The 17,643-nt window shown below is 39.3% G+C and overlaps 1 protein-coding gene across 1 annotated transcript in view; it reads right to left on the reverse strand.

Moving 5' to 3' along the window:
* Window positions 1-714: 714 nt before the first annotated feature.
* LOC126246560 (GPN-loop GTPase 1) overlaps window positions 715-17,643 on the reverse strand; it is a 74,064-nt gene continuing 57,135 nt past the window's right edge. Inside the window, exons 4-5 of the mRNA XM_049948404.1 lie at window positions 6,542-6,783; window positions 715-923 (exon numbers count right to left, since the gene is read on the reverse strand). Coding sequence (XP_049804361.1) covers window positions 817-923; window positions 6,542-6,783 — 349 coding nt within the window. The 3' untranslated portion in view covers window positions 715-816. The remainder of the gene's footprint in view (window positions 924-6,541; window positions 6,784-17,643) is intronic.

Consider the following 17,643-nt stretch of genomic DNA (forward strand, 5'->3'; position numbering starts at 1 on the left):
TTGTTATTTCTGGTACCTTCAGCACTGTCAAGCAACACCGGAACCAGATCTGTTTGTGCCGTCCTCAGTTTTCTGCTGCTGGTTCTTTTCCGCCAGACTTGGATGCCTCGCGGCTTCCACCACCACAGCCCACGCCTTCACTGATAGCGCCTCTGCTGCTTGCGCCTATGGTGCGGGCGCCCCTGCCTGCGCCACTGGTCCGGTCTGCTACGCCGTGCGGGTGCCTCTCGTCCCTGCCACGGTCCCACCTCTGGCTGCCATCACCGTCGGGTTCCTCCGCGGTACCAGAGCCGATGGACACTGAGGCTGACGTCACGGCACCACCGCCATCGCCCATGCCTCTTCATCTGAGCATACCACATATGTGTGTGTATGCGAGTGTATACCCGTCCTTTTTTCCCCCCTAAGGTAAGTCTTTCCGCTCCCGGGATTGGAATGACTCCTTACCCTCTCCCTTAAAACCCACATCCTTTCGTTTTTCCCTCTCCTTCCCTCTTTCCTGATGAGGCAACAGTTTGTTGTGAAAGCTTGAATTTTGTGTGTGTGTTTGTGTTTGTTTGTGTGTCTATCGACCTGCCAGCGCTTTCGTTCGGTAAGTCACATCATCTTTGTTTTTAGATATATTTTTCCCACGTGGAATGTTTCCCTCTATTATACTGATATTCATTAGTGTTTCATAAATGGCAAGATAGGTATGGCATTCTAGTAAATAACTTCTACAAAAAATAAGTGGTTTATTAAAATCATATAAATTTGAAAAGTTTTACAGGGTCCATTATTCACAAATGACAACAATTATAAAATTGTAAACACTCCTTAATTCTTATTCTGTTCCATTGCAGCTTCAACTCTTTGCTCCTGTATCTTCTTTTGTTGTTTGAGAAAGTTCATGAATGATTCTCTTTCCTTTTCTTCTTCTAAATCTGAAAGAGGGAAAGATGCATGCAAGTTTTAACAACTAAGATTTCAAGTTACACTAGGTGAACGTGAATTGCATTACAAGACAAGGCTTACAGAGTTCCTATCTGAAAGAGAAATTCAACAGGTAACATAGATTTAGTCAACAGTAACTAATATTATATATTAGAATTATTATATATTATTATACAGAAATATTATATATTAGAATATCTTTGGCTTCCCTCTGACAACAAAGCCTCCATCCTCACTACACTCCCTGTTTACCTTTCCATGTTGCTTTATAACCTGGGTTGTGAGTAACTGAATCCACTTTCCCTTCTTCCCTTTCTTCCCCTCTCTCCTCCCTGATGAAGGAACAAAGTTCCGAAAGCTAAGAACGTAAATTTTCTGTTCTGTTTTGTGTATTATCGGCTGTACCGAGCTGAGGTAAGTACTGGCCAGCCCCTCTATCTCCTTGTTAGTAACTAATATTATTGTCTCTATGAAAACTAAATGCCATAAGCAAGATGAATAGCCACAAATTGTAAATGCAGCACTTTGAAAAGTACATCAGTGTTGACATATTGCCCAGAATGACAATGTAAGTTGACATCTTAACATTGCATTTTCATTTTGACAATGACATCTTGATTAAAATTTTAAAGTGATAAGATAACAATAAATTGCAAATTTATTATGCTTTTCATTTAATAAAATAAAGAAAATTATGTAATAGGAGAATGGCAAACCAATACAAATGTCCTAGACATCTTAAAGTAGGAATTCATCATGAAAAAGTAACAAACAGAATGTTGTGAAAATTTGAGTATTAATAATGAGATTATGTAAGTGGTTCTGCTGTCACATTTCAAGTGTCTGGCTCACTTAAAGTCTAGTAGGACTAAGTTTTGTAAGGCGAGATGCTTGCTGCCATTGCACAGTGAGATGGCCATACCTTGCTGGGAGGAACAAGGCCACGGAAGAGATGGGCTCAAGTAGGAAGCAGCATTCAGTGGGAATTTTCCAGGTGGATGGGGTGGTGTGGGAACAGCAGACAGCAAGTGTGCTGAGTGATCTAAGATGGTGGCCCCAGAAAGTTTGAATATAGAGTCAGAAGTATAATATTTACTGAAGATACATAAAATGACTTATAGGCATGCTGAGAGGAATCTAAATACAGCTTGTGAATCACAGTAATGAGGCAAGCTGAGTGCAAGTCACGCCTTCTTTCTAAACACAACAATTAAAAAATTTATCAAAATTTACAATTATTATAATTTATAAAAATTATAACAACTGAACCTATTATGCAACTTACAGGTGCTATACATCAAATGCAAGCTGATGATACCAGTAATTATGATAAGTTTCCTTTACTTTTAAACAAATTTGTTAGTAATTTTTCTTCTTCTTCCGTATCCGGATGCACCAATTATATCTTCCCTTCCCAGTACTTAGCAACGTAGTTTGCTTTGTCATTGACTTTCAAAATATCACCTTTAGTGCATGTTATAGACATATCTGGGCAAATCAGTAGGTGGTCCAAGTCCTGTATTGCTCCGCATTCACACCTATCGCTGTCACTGTAACCCCATTTAAATAGGTTTGATTTGCACCCAGTTACTCCAGTGCGCAGCCGGTTTAATGACCTCCAAGTTGTAAAAGGTAGTTGAAATCCTGCAGATCCCTCCTCAAGTAGTTCCATTGTGGAGTGTGGCACCATTTCTTCCCAAAGAGATAGCCGCCTTGCAACGGGCTTGGTGGCGAGCTCTTCAGTAGTTTCAATGAAACTCCTGCGGGATTTCAACCGGACACGTTGTTTTCGGTGCATATGCATCGGGTGTTGAGGATCATTCTTTTGTTTTGATCTTTCGATCTTGGCGGCTACTTGTCTGCGGATAGTGGGTGGTGCTATGCCTATGATGGGATAAATGATGTCTGTGGGAGTTGGTTTGAGACATCCTGTGGCAATACGTACAGTTTCGTTTACGGCGACGTCGACTTGCTTAGTGTGAGCAGAGTTCCTCCAAACTGGCGCCGCATATTCCGCTGCTGAGATACTCAGCACCAGACCCATGGTGCGCAAAACATGTGGTTGAGCTCCCCACAATGAACCTGTTAGCTTCCGCAGTATGTTGTTCCTGGTACAGACCTTTTTTTAGTGTTGTGACAGTGCTGCTTAAAAGTAAGTGCTCTGTCCAGTGTTACTCCCAGGTATTTTGGGCTGTTTGTATGTTTCAGCTCTTCCCCTTGCCACGTGACTCAGAGTTTCCGTTTGGCTTGTTTGTTCCTAAGATGGAAGGTGGATACTTGAGATTTACTAGGGTTTGGTTTGAGATTATTGCCGTCGTAATATGTAGCAAGTTCTGTTAAGGCTCCTGTGAGATTCTCCTCTACTTGTTCAAAGGTTTTATCCTGAGTGGCCACTGCTGCATCATCAGCATATATGAACACTCGTGTCTGGTGGCTGATGGGAAGATCATTGGTATAGATGTTAAATAATATTTGAGCCAAGACACTACCCTGTGCAAGTCCATTTTTCTGTGTCCTCCATCGGCTGTTTTTAGATTGTAAGGTTGTTAGTAATTATAAATAATTTATTTGGTTATATGCAAACAGTGCCTTAACTATACATTACTCCACATGAGCACATTATATAAAGTTAGTGCGAGCATCCCAGCTTATTATCCAACGATGTTTATTTAACCATAATTCAATGTTTATGATATATTTAAAACTCATGGATTGAATATCATTTTGCTGTAATGCCAGATGTAGCATGACTTTCATTAAGTTAATTATTATTAAAAAAAGTAAGATACTAATGTTTTGTAACAAGTTTGCTAACTGCCCAAGAGTATTTATTATATGTTCTCACTGGATATACAGTATGTGGAATTTATTTTAAAGTATCCTGAATGGCAATCACGTCGTAAGTGAATGTATTGAGTAGAGCAGTGGTCATGTGACCGAGTATTTAAATAAGCTTGCATACCAGAGCTGGAGAACCTTTATCAGTGAGCAATCAGGATTATAGGCTGGCCATGTACTTGGGTGACCAGAGTACCACAGAGCATTTATAGGACTTGATGCGAGCTCAACACTTGGAAATAATTCAGGGCTTTGAAGTCAGTTGGCACTTTGAATATTCAAGTCGCATGCAGTAAGTGATTATTTTGTGACCAAGTGAACTTTATCATTACTTAACTTTTACACTACTGACCATTAAAATTGCTACACCAAGAAGAAATGCAGGCAATAACCATCTGCATGAACAGTTCAACGACGTTTGCAGAAGCATGGACTATCAGCTCGGAGACCATGGCTGCAGTTACCCTTGACGCTGCATCACAACAGGAGCGCTGCAATGGTGTATTCAACGACGAACCTGGATGCACGAATGGCAAAAAGTTATTTTTTCGGATGAATCCAGGTTCTGTTTACAGCATCGTGATGGTCACATCCGTGTTTGGCGACATCGCGGTGAACAGACATTGGAAGCGTGTATTCGTCATCGCCATACTGGCGTATCAACCGGCGTGATGGTATGGGGTGCCATTGGTTGCACGTCTTGGTCACCTCTTGTTCACATTGAGGGCACTTTGAACAGTGGACATTACATTTCAGATGTGTTACAACCAGTGGCTCTACCCTTCATTCGATCCCTGCAAAACTCTATACATTTCAGCAGGATAATGCAAGACCGCATGTTGCAGGTCCTGTACGGGCCTTTGGCCTTTCTGGATACAGAAAATGTTTGACTGCTGCCCTGGCCAGCACATTCTCCAGATCTCTCACCAATTGAAAACATCTGGTCAATGGTGGCCGAGCAACTGGCTCGTCACAACATGCCAGTCACTACTCTTGATGAACTGTGGTATCGTGTTGAAGCTGCATGGGCAGCTGTACCTGTACTCGCCATCCAAGCACTGTTTGACTCAGGTGTCTCAAGGCCATAACTACGACCAGAGGTGGTTGTTCTGGGTACTGATTTCTCAGGATCTATGCACCCAAATTCCGTGAAAATGTAATCACATGTCAGTTCTAGTATAATATATCTGCACAATGAATACCGATTTATCATCTGCATTTCTTCTTGGTGTGGCAATTTTAATGGCCAGTAGTGTAGTTAAACCTAGTGTCTTGGCTAGTAAGAAACTAACTGATTGGGTGTTGGTGGCAGTGCATCACTAATAAAAGTGTGAAATAGCTGCTCCTTAATTTTTTTTACTGAAAATCACAATCTATTTTGGCCTTACAAGAGGGCATTACATGTGATACAAATCACATGCTCTTTCAGATGAACACTACCAAATGATTTTCAATAAAATGAGACAGAGTTGTAGCCTATTCTCAATGTTATTCAATCTGTGCACTAGGCAAGTTGTAAGGGAAAACAAGAAGAAATTCTGAAAAGGAATTAAAATTCAGGGAGAGAAAATAAAAAAAACTCTGAAGATTGCTGATGATACTGCAATTCTCTTAGAGAAAACAAATGACTTGGAAGAGCAGTAGAGTGGAACAGATAGTGTCTTGAAAAGAGGTTATAAGATGAATGTCACCTAGAGTAAAACAAGGATAATGGAATATAGTTGAATTAAATCAAGTGACGTTGAAGCCAACGAGACACTAAAAGTAGTAGATGAGTTTTGCTGTTTGGGAAGCAAAATCTCTGATGATGGTCAAAGTAAAGGGAATTTAAAATGCAGACTGGCTATAGAATGAAAAGCATTTATGACTATGAGAAGTTTGTTAATACTGAGTATAAATTTAGCCATGGAAAATTGAGGATGGACTGTAACAATATAATGGAAAGGATAGTTGCTACTCACCATATAGCGGAGATGCTGAGTTGCAGAAAGGCACTCCAAAAAGACTGTCTGATAGTTAGCTATCGCCCAACTAGGCCTTTGTCAAAAACAGACAACATACACAAGTGCACATACTCACGCAAAAACAACTCACACACACATAACCACAGTCTCTGGCAGCTAGAGCCAGACGAATATAAATTTAATTACTAGGAAGTTTTTTCTGAAGGTATTTGTAAGGAGTGTAGCGTTGTGCATAACTGAAACATGGACAGCTGGCAGTTACTACAAGAGGAAAATAGAACCTTTTGAAATGTAATGCTACAGAAAAATACTGAAGATCAAATGGGTAGACTGAGTAACAAATGAGGAGGTACTGAATCAAATTGGGGGAGGGGGAATTATGACACAATCTAACTAAAAGAAAGGAGGCATGAAGATATTTTCAATTTGGTAATGAGTGAGTTGTGGGGAGTAAAAATAATAGAGGAAGATCAAGAGATAAATACAGTAAGCAGGTTCAAATGGAAGTGGGTTGCCACAGCTGCTCAGAGATGAAGACACGTAGACATGAAAGAGTAGTGTGGAGACATGGATTAAACCAGTCTTCAGACTGAAGATCACAAAATACCATTTATTACATTAAGAGTGGATATTTTTGGTAACTTTTAACTTTGGTTATGGAACTTATTAACAACTTTAAATTGGGAAATTACCCACTACTAAGAGTAACAGCAAGAGAGTTGTGGCATTAGCAGCAGCAGCAACAACAAGAGTAGTAGTAGTAGTAGTAAGAATTGGAGCAACAACAGTTTTAATATTGACAATACCTTCGTCATTCTTCTGTACTATATCTTCCTCGCCTTCTTCATCCTCACTGCTCTCATTTGCTGGATGTTTCAGGTAAATTTCAGATAGTTCCCTTCCGGCACTAATCTGGGTTATTAGTGGAACAGGTTCTCCCTTTCCCTGCTCACTGTCCTTTGCTAAGGTTTCTAACTTCTCTTCTTGTTGCTTTCTTTGTTCTTCTTGTTTCTCTTTCTTCAGTTTTTCCCATTCAACACGATAATCTCTGAAATAAAAGGAAAAAAACTTCACTTTTTTTGACATATCTGCATCATGATAACAAAGCTCACCTACAATAAAATACAAAAAGAAAAACAATTTACTGTTCTAGCACTGGAACATGACAGGAGCAAAAAAAAAAAAAAAAAAAAAAAAAAAAAAAAAAAAAAAAAAAAAAAACGGTTTTCAAATTCAAACATGGTTTCATTCAGTAAATGTGAGGAAATGACTGAAGGGAATAAAATTAAGTGAGGATTACTGCTGATTTCCCACTTGACCCATTCTGTTTCACCTTAACTGATCAAGGGTATTACAATTAGGTGACTCTTCTAACAGATTTTTGACTAGCCACATTTTTTTAGTTACGGAAGAATTAACTGAAAAAAGTCATGATCCTTTGTAACACTCAGGGGTCTAGAGAAATGTAAAGGAAAGATAGATTGCTACTTACTGTAAAGATGACACATTAAGTTGCAGACAGGTATAACTAAAAGACACTTAAACATAAGCTTTCGGCAAAGTCCTTGTTAGAAAAAGAAAACACACATACATTTACACAAGCAAGCACACCTCATGCACACATGACCGTCATCTCCGATAGCTTGGGCCAGAATGCAGCTGTCATGTAGAATGAGAGTAGCCGTTTGGAGGGGTCGGGGAACGGGAATGGTAAGAGATAGCACTGTATGGGGGGGGGGGGGGTTGTTAGAAAAGCCCTGTCTGGTTGGGTAGAGGGTGTGGGGACAGATTGTTACTATATGTTGATGCTAGGATAATTTCAGGAATGGAGAATGTGTTGTCAGGGTAACCACTGGTGATGGAGAGGAAGATATAGATGGCTTGGGTAGTGAATCAGCCATTGAACAAGCATGTTATGTTCAACTGCATGTAGAAACACAGGGTGGTCAACTTTGCTCCCAGCCACAATTTGTCTTTGGCCATTCATCCTGCTGGACAGTTGGATGGTAGTCACACGAACATCAAAAGCTGTGCAATGATTGGAGCAGAGCTGGTACATTGCAGGGCTGCTTTCACAGGTGGCTCAGCCTATGATGGCGTAGGATAACCTTGCACAGAACTGGAATAGGAAATGCTGGTTGGGTGGGTTGGACAGGTCTTGCACCTAGGTCTTCCACAGGCCTACGATCCTTATGGCCAGGGGTTGGGATTGTGAGTGACATAGCAATGGACTAAGATGTTGTGAAGGTTGGCTGGGTGACAGAACACCAATTTAGTAGGGGTGGGAAGGATCTTGGTTAGCATGTCCCTCACCTCAAGGTATGATGATAGGTAGTCAATGCCCTAGGGAAGGATATGGTTCAGCTATTCCAGTGCATGGTGGTATCGGGTGACAAAATGGGCTCTCCATTGTGGCTGATTCTTAGGGGGTGGTGGGAGGATTGGGGGTATGAGGAGATATGGGGTGAGAGATCTGTTTATGGACTACGTCTGGGGAATAGTGTCTGTCTGTGATGGCCTTGGTGAGATCTTCAGCGTACTGTGTAAGGGGGTTCCCGTCAGTGCAGATACGCTGTCCTTGGTTGGCCAGGCAGTATGGGAGGGATTTTTTGGTGTGGAAGGAATGACAGCTGTCGAAATGCAGGTACTGTTGGTGGTTGGTGGGTTTAATATGTACAGAGGAGTGGATGGAGCCATCAGAGAGGAGGAGGTCAATGTCCAGGAAGGTGGCACACTGAGTTGAGGAGGACCAGGTGTAGCAGTTGGGAGGGAAGGTGTTGAGATTGAGACGGAATGAAGATAGGGTGTCTTGCCACTGAGTTGAGATTGTAGAGATATCATCAATAAATCTGATGCAGACTAGAAATTTGGCATTTTGGGAGACTATGAAGGTCTCCTCTAGATGGCCCATAACCAGATTGGCATACATGGGTGCCATGCAAGTGCCCATGGCCATGCTGCAGATTTGTTTGTATACTTTCCCTTCCGAGGAAAAGTAGTTGTGAGTTACGATAAAGTTAGTAAGTGGTATGAGGCATGACGTGGTAGGTTTTAAGTCTGACGGACGTTGGAAAAGGTAAGACCATGCACATGAGGAATACTGACGTACACAGAGGTAGTGGCAACAGTGATAAGTAGGAACCCAGGAGATAAAGGGATTGGGATGGTGGAGAGTCAGTGAAATAAGTGGTTGGTATTTTCGATATGCGAGATTATACTACGGACAAATGGTTCGAGGTGTGGGTCAGTGAAGGCTGAAATTCTTTCAGTGGTGGCATAATAACCAGCCACAATGGGGTGTCCAGGATTGTTGGGTTTGTTGTTTTTGGGGAGCATGTAGAAGTTGGGTTTGCAGGAGGTCATGTGGGGTGAAGAAGGAAAGAGATTGAGGGGAGAGGTTCTGGAAAGGGCCTAAAGGCTTAAGTAGGGATAGGATTTTATGTTGGACTTCAGGGATGGGATCACTCTGGCAGAGTTTATAGATGGAGGAGTCAAATAATTGGCACAGGCCTTCTGCCAGGTAGTCACTGTGATTCATAACAACAATAGTAGAACCTTAGTCTGCAGGTAGGATGATTAGGTCAGGATTTGTTTTGAGGTTGCATATGGCTGTCCTTTTTTCTGCTGAAAGGTTGGTGTTTTGAGGAAGGGACCTTGGGAAGGATGGTGAGGCTAGGTTGGAGGTAAGGAATTCCTGGCAGGTGACCCCTAGCCACTGGTCACCTTCCACCACACGAAACATACCAACCACTCCCTTCACAGACTCTCCACAATCCCCACCTATTTACCTCCTGGATCCCAACTAGTCATTGTTGATGCCACCTCCCTGTACACCACTATGCCTTATGCCAATGGTCTTACCACTGCTGAACACTACCTTTCCCAATGTTGTTCAGTCTTCAAACTCACCATCTCATTCCTCATACACCTTAGAAACTTCATCGTAATTCCTTTCAAGGCATGATATACAAATAAAACTGTGGCACAGCCATTTGCACATGCATGGCACCCTCCTACGCCAGCCTCGTTATGCACCATCTGGAGGAGATCTTAATTGCATCCCAAAACACCAAAATCCTGGTCTTGTTCCAATTCATTCATGATCTGGACTCAGTGCCAAAACACTCTACCTTCATTGCTTTTCAACCTCTACATATTCTCTCCCACCCGGTTCACCTGGTTCTCCTCAACCTAGCATGCCACCTTCCTGGATGTTGTCCTTCTCCTCCTCTCTGATGGCTCCATGTACACCTCTGTCCACATTAAACCCACAAACCATCAACAGTATCTGCATTTCAACGACTGTAATGCCTTCCATACCAAAAAATCCCTCACATACAGCCTGGTCACACAGGGGTGGCATATCTGCCATGATAGGAATTCCTTTACCCAGTATGCCACAGTCTAACCAACATATTCACAGACAGGCACTATTCCCCAGACTTAATCTACACACACATCTCTTATGCCATTTCCCCTCACATCCCCAATTCTCACACCATCCTCTAGAACCAGCCGCAAAGGAGGCCCCCTTCATCACCCAGTACCACCCCTCACTGGAACAAATGAACCACATCCCTTTCCAGGGATTTGATTACTTTTCATTATGCCCTGAGATGAGGGACATCCTACCCAAAGTCCTTCCTGCCCCTATTAAAGTGGTTTTTTGTCACCCACCCATCCTCCACAACATCCTTGTCCATCCATATGCTACTATCATGCCAACCACTTACCGCATAGATCATATTCCTGTGGAAGACCTGCCAAAATCACCTACCTAGAACTTCTCATTCCAGTCCTGTTACAGGCTTATCCTACCCCATCAGAGGCCAGGCCACTGTGAAAGTAACTATGCAATACACTTGCTCGCTACTATCAATGCACAGGTTTTTATATTGGTCTGACTACTAACCACCTATCTTATAGGACGAATGGCTGCCACCAAATTGTGGTCAAGAGCAAAGTAGACCACTCTGTGGCACAACATGCAGCTGAACATAATATGTTTGATTTCAATGGCTGTTTCTTTACATGAATCCTACCCTACACCACCAGCGTTTCTGAACTGTGGAGATGGCAGTTACCCTTGAGTTCCCTTAAAATACATTCAAGACTTCTGATATTATCCTGGCTTAACCTTCAGTAAAAGTCTCTCCCCATACCCTCCACCCAGCTGTTTCCATCCCCTCCATCCTTTCACCTCCTCCCTATTCTTATCTCCCACCCTCTCTGTGTGCTGCTCTCTTCCAATGCACTCACCAATCTTTCCCCGTGCCTCTACTTTTTTGCTCCATCCCTCCACCCTCCCTGTCCCATAGCCTCCCATCGCAGTGCCTGCTGGCAGTCTAGACCTGCACCCTCCACCAGATAGTGCTCTTTCCCCCCCCCCCCCCCCCCCCCGAAATATTACTGTATTTCATTGCTACGTATCAGAAACCCTTGGAGAGCATTAAAGATAAACGCCAGTCCTAATTGTCCAATTGTAAAGTGACCCGTTTCCAAATTACATACAAAAATAACCACTGTTTCAGTATACATATAATTCGAAAATGATGCTTTGCTGATTAACATTGCTCTTATGTGAGAAACCTAATATAAATGTGAAATTAATACTGTAACTAATCGGAAGAAATGTAGCACATGGTCAGGATGTACCAGTAAACCTATCATTATAAAATTACTACAGCAAATTAAATAGAACATATAAATAAAGCATGTTAATTGAATCTCCGATAAATGTTAGCTCTAAAATTCAGGCACTAGTTGATTTGTTATAAACAAATTTAGAAATGTAATTGTAACCTGTAACATAATTAGCCAGAAAATGTTATATTAACTCATAACTAAGTTAAAATAGGTTCACCTTGTTCAGCACTGTGATTGTAAATTTTTAGCAATGTGTATCTCATATTCGGTTTAACTTTTAATTGTGATTTTACATAAAATTGTAATTTTCATTGTAGGTAATTGTTAACAAAAGTATAAGTAGAGGTCACGCAGGTGCCTTGGGGCACTCGTTTTTTGGCTAGGGTTGCGATCAAATGTATTGTAGGCTCACTCGTTTGTTGATTGTTGTGAATTCTGTGTCATTTGATGTCAATTTTGGGTACATGTGATGTAACCGGTACAGTTCACCAGGCTCGGACACCAGAGTCCTGGAAATATAGTGGTGTTAAAACTGCACTGTACTTTGGAATTTATTTGGGAGTCTTCCGCAATCCTTTTCATAGGCTGCACAGCGACGAGACTAATCCAGGAATTTTACAACACCCCGAGAACTAAACAACTTTCACTGTTGGTAGAATTGAAGTGAAAACAACAGCACATCGACTGGGCATTTCACTCAAAAGTCAAAACATTTGCAACGCGGAGGTGGGAAAATATAAACATCTCAATGTGGTGGAGGAGCTGGGATCAAGTGGAAGACTGTGCAGAGGACGACTCGCAAGAATTCCATATACAAGAGGCAGGAACCATAATCTTGTATGTTGCAGACTGTGCCACGGACGTCGCCAGGAGCAAAAGTGAAATTCTGGAATGACATCGAAAATGAATCGGATAAGTACCCTTTTTAGTTGTTTTTATTTCAGTCGCAGACAGTGTCCTACAATTTTCTGTTCTTGTTTCATTGTGTGCATGTGACAATTTCACCTGATAGGCAGGAAAGTGTTTTGTCTACTGTTTAGCAAAATGAGCGAAACTCAGTTAAATCGAATAGGCATGACCACGCGGTCAGGCTGTCAATTTCATGCTTCTACTCCAAATCTACACTTAAACAGTGAAGCAAATTCTGTGAGTGTAGTTGTTCGCCTTTTCATGGTTTTTCGGGAGCAAATCAGCAACCGAATTTAATTGATCAGGTATCTCAATTGTTGAATAATAAATTAGAACAACTGGTAACTCAAAATAACCAATTAGGTAGCAACATTAAAGAGGTCACAGAAAAGCTGGACCAAAATTTAAAATCATTGAGAGAAGAAATCAATGCAACAAATAACAAAGTACAAATTGTTGCATGTGACATAGAAAGGGTAGAAACCAAAGTTGACTGTTTGGAGGCTTTCACAATCTCCTAATTTAAAGAAACAAACAAAAGCATTTTAACGAACGTGTCAAAAACACAGAAGTAGTCATTTTAAATGAATTAGTGAACCAAAAAGACAAAGTTAAAAATGTTGCAGGAACTCATTGTTTCAGAAAAAGAATTGGTAGGGGAAAGATTGGGATTAAATTTTGAAGTAGTTTCTGAGGAGATATCTCGTATTGACGAGAAAGTAGAAAGTGTAACAATAGAACTGCAAACAGTCAGCTCTGAAGTTTCAAAATTGCAAAATAATATAATGCCCAATTTTGATTCAAACCAGATGTTTGTGCATAACTGTAACAATGTTAGTTTAAAATGGTACCCAGGTGATGCGAAATTGCATCCGGGTGACTTTGTGCATCAGTGCAAAGACAGTTTCCAATCTAACAAGCCAGAGTCTGCTAAAGTTAAATTTGCGAAACGTTTTTTGGATGGTGAAGCCCTTACATGGGCGAACCAAAACACTGATACAAATACTACATCTTTTGCTGATTTTGAACGCCAATTCTTGGCAAAGTTTTGGTCGGAAAACAAACAGGCAAGAATAAAATCTGAATTTCTTAACGGTAGCAAATATCACACAGGTCTTGCAATTAACATGTGAGAATTTTGTGAAAAACAATTATGGACATTGTTACATTTGAGCAAACCTTTGGACGAACTGATACAGATTGACACACTGAAACGGCGGCAATTACTCCACAGACCTGACCTTTCACTACCATTTTGCCTAATGACAGATAGTTCAGATTACGGATTGGGTGTACATTTGTTTCAACAGAAGGAAATTGATGGAAAAATAGAACATCTTTCAATCAGTTTTGCCAGCCGAGGTCTGCAGAAACATGAACATAATCACACAGTGACTGAGAAGGAACTACTTGCCATTGTATGGGGTTTCACTGAATACAGGAACTATCTAGCAGGCCATAAAGTCATAGTTTTCACAGATCACAAAGCTCTATGTTAAATTCCAGACTGTAAACTTTTCAATAGTAGATTAAACAGGTGGGCCATATTTTTACAACAATTTGATTATAGCATTCAGTATATAAAAGGGGATCAGAATATAATTGCTGATGCGTTGTCTAGATTACCTGTGGGGGGTGGTCAGGAAGAAGAACTATTGGATAACAAAGTGTTTAAAATAATGTACATGAGAGGGATTAAGGGTGAAAAGGAAATTACTAACATTTGCAGTCAGCTTAGGAGATACCAGAACCAGGATGATGATTTGAAACTTGTGAAAAGCCTTATCAGTAAAAAGGGTTATGAAAAGGTTGGCATGTATTATCAAAACTTTAAAGGTATTTTATTCAGGAGACATAACACTGACTCTGACATCTGGAAGGTTTGTTGGCCTATACAATGTGTTGATGTTTTAATTAAGTAAACACATGAGAGCTATGGACACTGTGGAATCATGAAATGCACTGACAAACTTAAGGAAAATGTCTATTTTAATAATATGTTTAGAAGAGTAAGACAGGTTATACAAAAATGTGATCGGTGTCAAAGAATAAAAGTCACAAATCAGAAATACCAAGGTTATTTACAAAGTATTGTGCCAAAAGGCAAATTGAAACTGATAGGAATTGATTTGTTTGGTCAATTGCCGAGAACTAAAGAGGGTTATACATACTTGTTTGTAGTTGTTGACTTATTCACTAAACTAGTAAAATTGTATCCACTAAAGAAGGCAACAAACAGGAAAATTTTAAACTGTTTCTGTAATGATTACTTCACACAGATTGGAAAACCAAAAGCCATTCTTTCAGACAATGGGAGTCAATTTACATCTAACATTTGGAAAGATTTCATGAAAGATGAAGACATTAAGCACGTCCTTATTTCTGTTTATTCTCCATCTTGTAACCCAACTGAGTGCTATATGCGTGAAATAGGCAGGCTTTGCAGAACTTACTGCTCTAAAGATCATACAAATTGGTCAAGTTACATATGTGATTTTGAGGATGTTTTGAACACCTTACAACATATAACAACTGGCTTTACGCCTTATGAAGTCCATTTTAACAAACACCCACCAAACATCTTGTATGAATTGATTAATTTCCCTGTCTGAAATGAGTTAACACCGGAAGAGAGAATGCAAATAGTAAAGAAAAATACTGAAACACACTTTGCCAAGAGAAAGCTTAAACATGATTCAAAAGGAAAGTTTACACAGTACAATGTAGGTGATTTAGTCTTAACCAAAAGTTATGAGAAATCCAAGGCAATCAATAGAGAGATCAAGAAATTTTTCGATATTTACATTGGTCCATTTGAAGTTTATGAAAAACCACATCCAAACGCCTACCGACTTATCTATCCCAAATCAAAAAAGCTATTTGGTTTAAGAAATGTCACTCAGTTGAAACCTTATGTGCAATAATTGCAATCCCTCAGGGGGGTACACAATCTTTGAGTACTATGCGTGTGGCTTATGCAAGGTGCCCCGGCTAATGTGACATTTTCTTCTCGAAAACACTGATGCCACATTCTACGATACCTTTCTGACACACAAACTTCCGACAATACATACATTAATTTTTTGTACCTATGTTTGCTTATATTTGTTATGCAATATATTTTCATGTGATTTAATTTGTAGTATAAGATACATTTTGTTTTGATTGAGTAATCTGCATCATCAGATGTATTGATAATTTGACATTTACATCCTACCGATTGTAACTATTACTGATATGTGAGGACTATGATTTGCCAGGAAAAACCAATATGTATTTTCTAGTGAGGAACAGTTACACATCTTTACAGACAACAGACCATACTGTATTTATATCAGCTTATGCAGAAATGAAAGGTAAATTGTGTGAAGATACACTAAGCTTATTAATACATACTTAAAGATTTTATGGTACATTTGTGCAGTTAAGAAGAACTATATACATCTTTTCACTGTTTTTATTTTATATAGGATATCCACAAGGAAGGAATTACTATGTTCTGCTTCTCATACCGTTATACGATTGACAACTGAATTTATGTGTTACTATATATAAGACCACATGAGATGTTGAAAGACATTATGATTTATGAAAGGTTTGAAGTGATTTATGCTGTTAAGAAGGGATTATCGCCATGATATACTATATACATGTTTCACTCAGTTATGTACACATGAGAGAGATGTTGAAATTGATATGAATTGTTGAGGATTGTCTTGAAATAAGGTAAGTGATGTTGTGATTTGCATTTGTATTAAGGATTTGAGGTTGCAGACTCATTCCTGTTTCTGATTCACATGAATTGATGTTTACGGTTTATTGATGGAAGATGATTTTGTTTTGGCTTGTATTTTCGCAGGGGTATTTGGGTGATGATGATAATGGTGATGATGATTATGATGACAGGTTTACGTTATATGATATGCAATGCTGCTGAGGTGATTGGTGGTATTCAACCCTCATTTATTAATGGTTTTGATGACTCCTTTAATTGAGAGGATTGTGATGATGATGGTACTGTGCAGTCACACGTAACGGAACTAATGAATCATTTGAATCGCATGAAGTAGAACTCTTATACATTTTGATTGAAGGAAATGCTGATGTGAAATTAAACTTGAGAATAATTTTGAACAACTATGACAATGCATAGCACACAAATCACACTGAAAAACTATTATTTTACACTACTCACATCTCACAAGACACAATCTGGAGACTAGTTTGGTGTTGAGGGGTAGGAAATGACAACTTTAATAGACAGACTGAGGACTTTGACGAAATGAAATATAAGATGCCATGTGACAAGGTTCTGGATTGTTTTTACAGAATCTCCTTACTGCAAGGTTGCTAACTATAGCACAATTGCATTTTCACTTGCTTAAGTGTATCTTGCCACTTTCAGGAATTTTATTGACATATTACTTATTTTCTCACAATTTATAAAATCTTGAAGCTGTCTCTCAGTGTTAATTTGATCTGACTTTCGGGATGTCTGGTAAACATTTTGAAACGTTATTGCATTTGATGTACAAAGCCAAGAAATATATATACATATATATATATTGTGACTATACGTAGTATATTCAGATACTTGTGACAACAACCCAGATTGGATATAAATGAACAGTTTCTATACTGTCACAATATAAATATAAATATACATATATAATTTTGAATGTTCGTGTTTGACAAGATTTGTAGAATATTTTATGGTATTGCAAACTGTTAGGATAAATTTTATTCTTCTGTCTTTTCTATGATACTATTATTCTAGAACATGTCGTATGGACACTTTAAAAGTGCAACGTAATCACTTCAATCAAATTTGTAATTTGTTAGCTTAGTTGTGTTTGAGTGTTTGAAGGAGGGAAAATTAATGGACGCTCTAGAAGTGACAAAAACAAGGATGCTCTAGAAGTGATAGTTTTGGAAAAACATTGATTCAGAAAATTTGATGTAAATATTGATTTTGTAAAAATTTTGAAATTTCTTTGTAATCTCATATTTCCAATTCTTGTTTCCTTGATGTATATGTTTGTAGCTATTTGGAAAATTTATCTGTATGTAAAGTTTCATGATTCAATTTTGTACCTTTTAAGATATATGCAGTTTGTGTTATTTTGTTCAACTAGTACTGTATCACATCAATCGCACTAATATTTCTGTGAGAATAGTTTCGTCTATCAGGCTAGGCAAAACTCTTCGGGGGGTATTGAAATATTACTGTATCTCATTGCTACATATCAGAACCCCTCGGAGAGAATTAAAGATAAACACCAGTCCTAATTGTCCAATTGTTAAGTGACCCGTTTCCAAATTACATACAAAAATAACCACTATTTCAGTATAT

This window comes from Schistocerca nitens, chromosome 1 (assembly GCF_023898315.1).
Source record: "Schistocerca nitens isolate TAMUIC-IGC-003100 chromosome 1, iqSchNite1.1, whole genome shotgun sequence".
Classification (NCBI taxonomy): domain Eukaryota; kingdom Metazoa; phylum Arthropoda; class Insecta; order Orthoptera; family Acrididae; genus Schistocerca; species Schistocerca nitens.